The following is a 910-nucleotide window of genomic DNA, read 5'->3' as shown; positions in this document are numbered from 1 at the left end:
TATTGATTGCTATTTGAGTACAAGAATCATTTTGAAATCAACTAATCTCAGCTACCTACATTTCCTGGATAAGCTTCACTATCTTCTTCACTAGTATCTGCACCTGGGCTTTGTGTAGAGGCTTGAACTGTATGCTGCAAAGAAGGGACAGTCTCATGTACTCCTTGGAGACAGACTTGCTGATTCTCATTTCCTTTGCCTGTGGTATTTTTCTTAGCATTGCTTGGCATATGTGAGGGTTCTGCCGCCACATTATTGGTGATGGCAGATGTTGTAATGGGTGCTGTGGCAATGGACACTGAAGCTGTTAACCTGTTACTGGTTTGTTGTCCCTGCTCAGTATTGTTACTAGATGCTGATGGCACTTGATATAACAGGCCCGTCATGGCCCTATTCACTTGATGAGCATGAGCCATGTCTCCACTTACATTTGAGACTGGAAGGACACTTGCTTCCTGAGGAAAATGAGGCTGGATGCCTGTGTTCATGTTTCCTATGCCAGATGGTCCTTGATGTAAATGGCCACCTAGGATGAAGTTCAAACAGTGAATGTATTAAGAGTGATTACAGCAAATTTAATGCTATCCCTGGCATAAAAAAATATATCCACAAACATCTATCTATTTATATTTATACATTCATCCTTGCCCCTAGAGACCACTATACACAGCAAGGTAATTATGAGTGACTAGAGCAAACTTAGTACTACCCCTTAGCAAAAATATATACATATATATCCACAAACATCTATCAATCTATATCCATACACTCCTCCTTGTTACTAGTGAGTACCATACACCTCATGTTAATTATAATGGGAGTATGGGTATATCCTTTTGATGCCAGGTTTATACTTCCAGAATCCCAAGACATGTTTACAAAATGGGTATCCAATGTTAAGAGGATATTC

At 39.8% G+C, this 910-nt stretch overlaps 1 protein-coding gene across 1 annotated transcript in view; it reads right to left on the bottom strand.

Moving 5' to 3' along the window:
* LOC119581832 (chromatin modification-related protein eaf-1-like) overlaps positions 1 to 910 on the bottom strand; it is a gene marked incomplete in the record, with an annotated part of 47,859 nt that overhangs the window by 7,009 nt on the left and 39,940 nt on the right. Inside the window, 1 exon segment of the mRNA XM_037929973.1 lies at positions 60 to 526. Within this exon segment, the coding sequence (XP_037785901.1) occupies positions 60 to 526 (467 nt within the window).

The sequence above is a fragment of the Penaeus monodon genome, chromosome 15, assembly GCF_015228065.2.
Source record: "Penaeus monodon isolate SGIC_2016 chromosome 15, NSTDA_Pmon_1, whole genome shotgun sequence".
Classification (NCBI taxonomy): Eukaryota; Metazoa; Arthropoda; class Malacostraca; order Decapoda; family Penaeidae; genus Penaeus; species Penaeus monodon.
The sequence above is the reverse complement of the archived record's forward strand: the minus strand, read 5'-3'. Positions and strand labels throughout refer to the sequence as shown.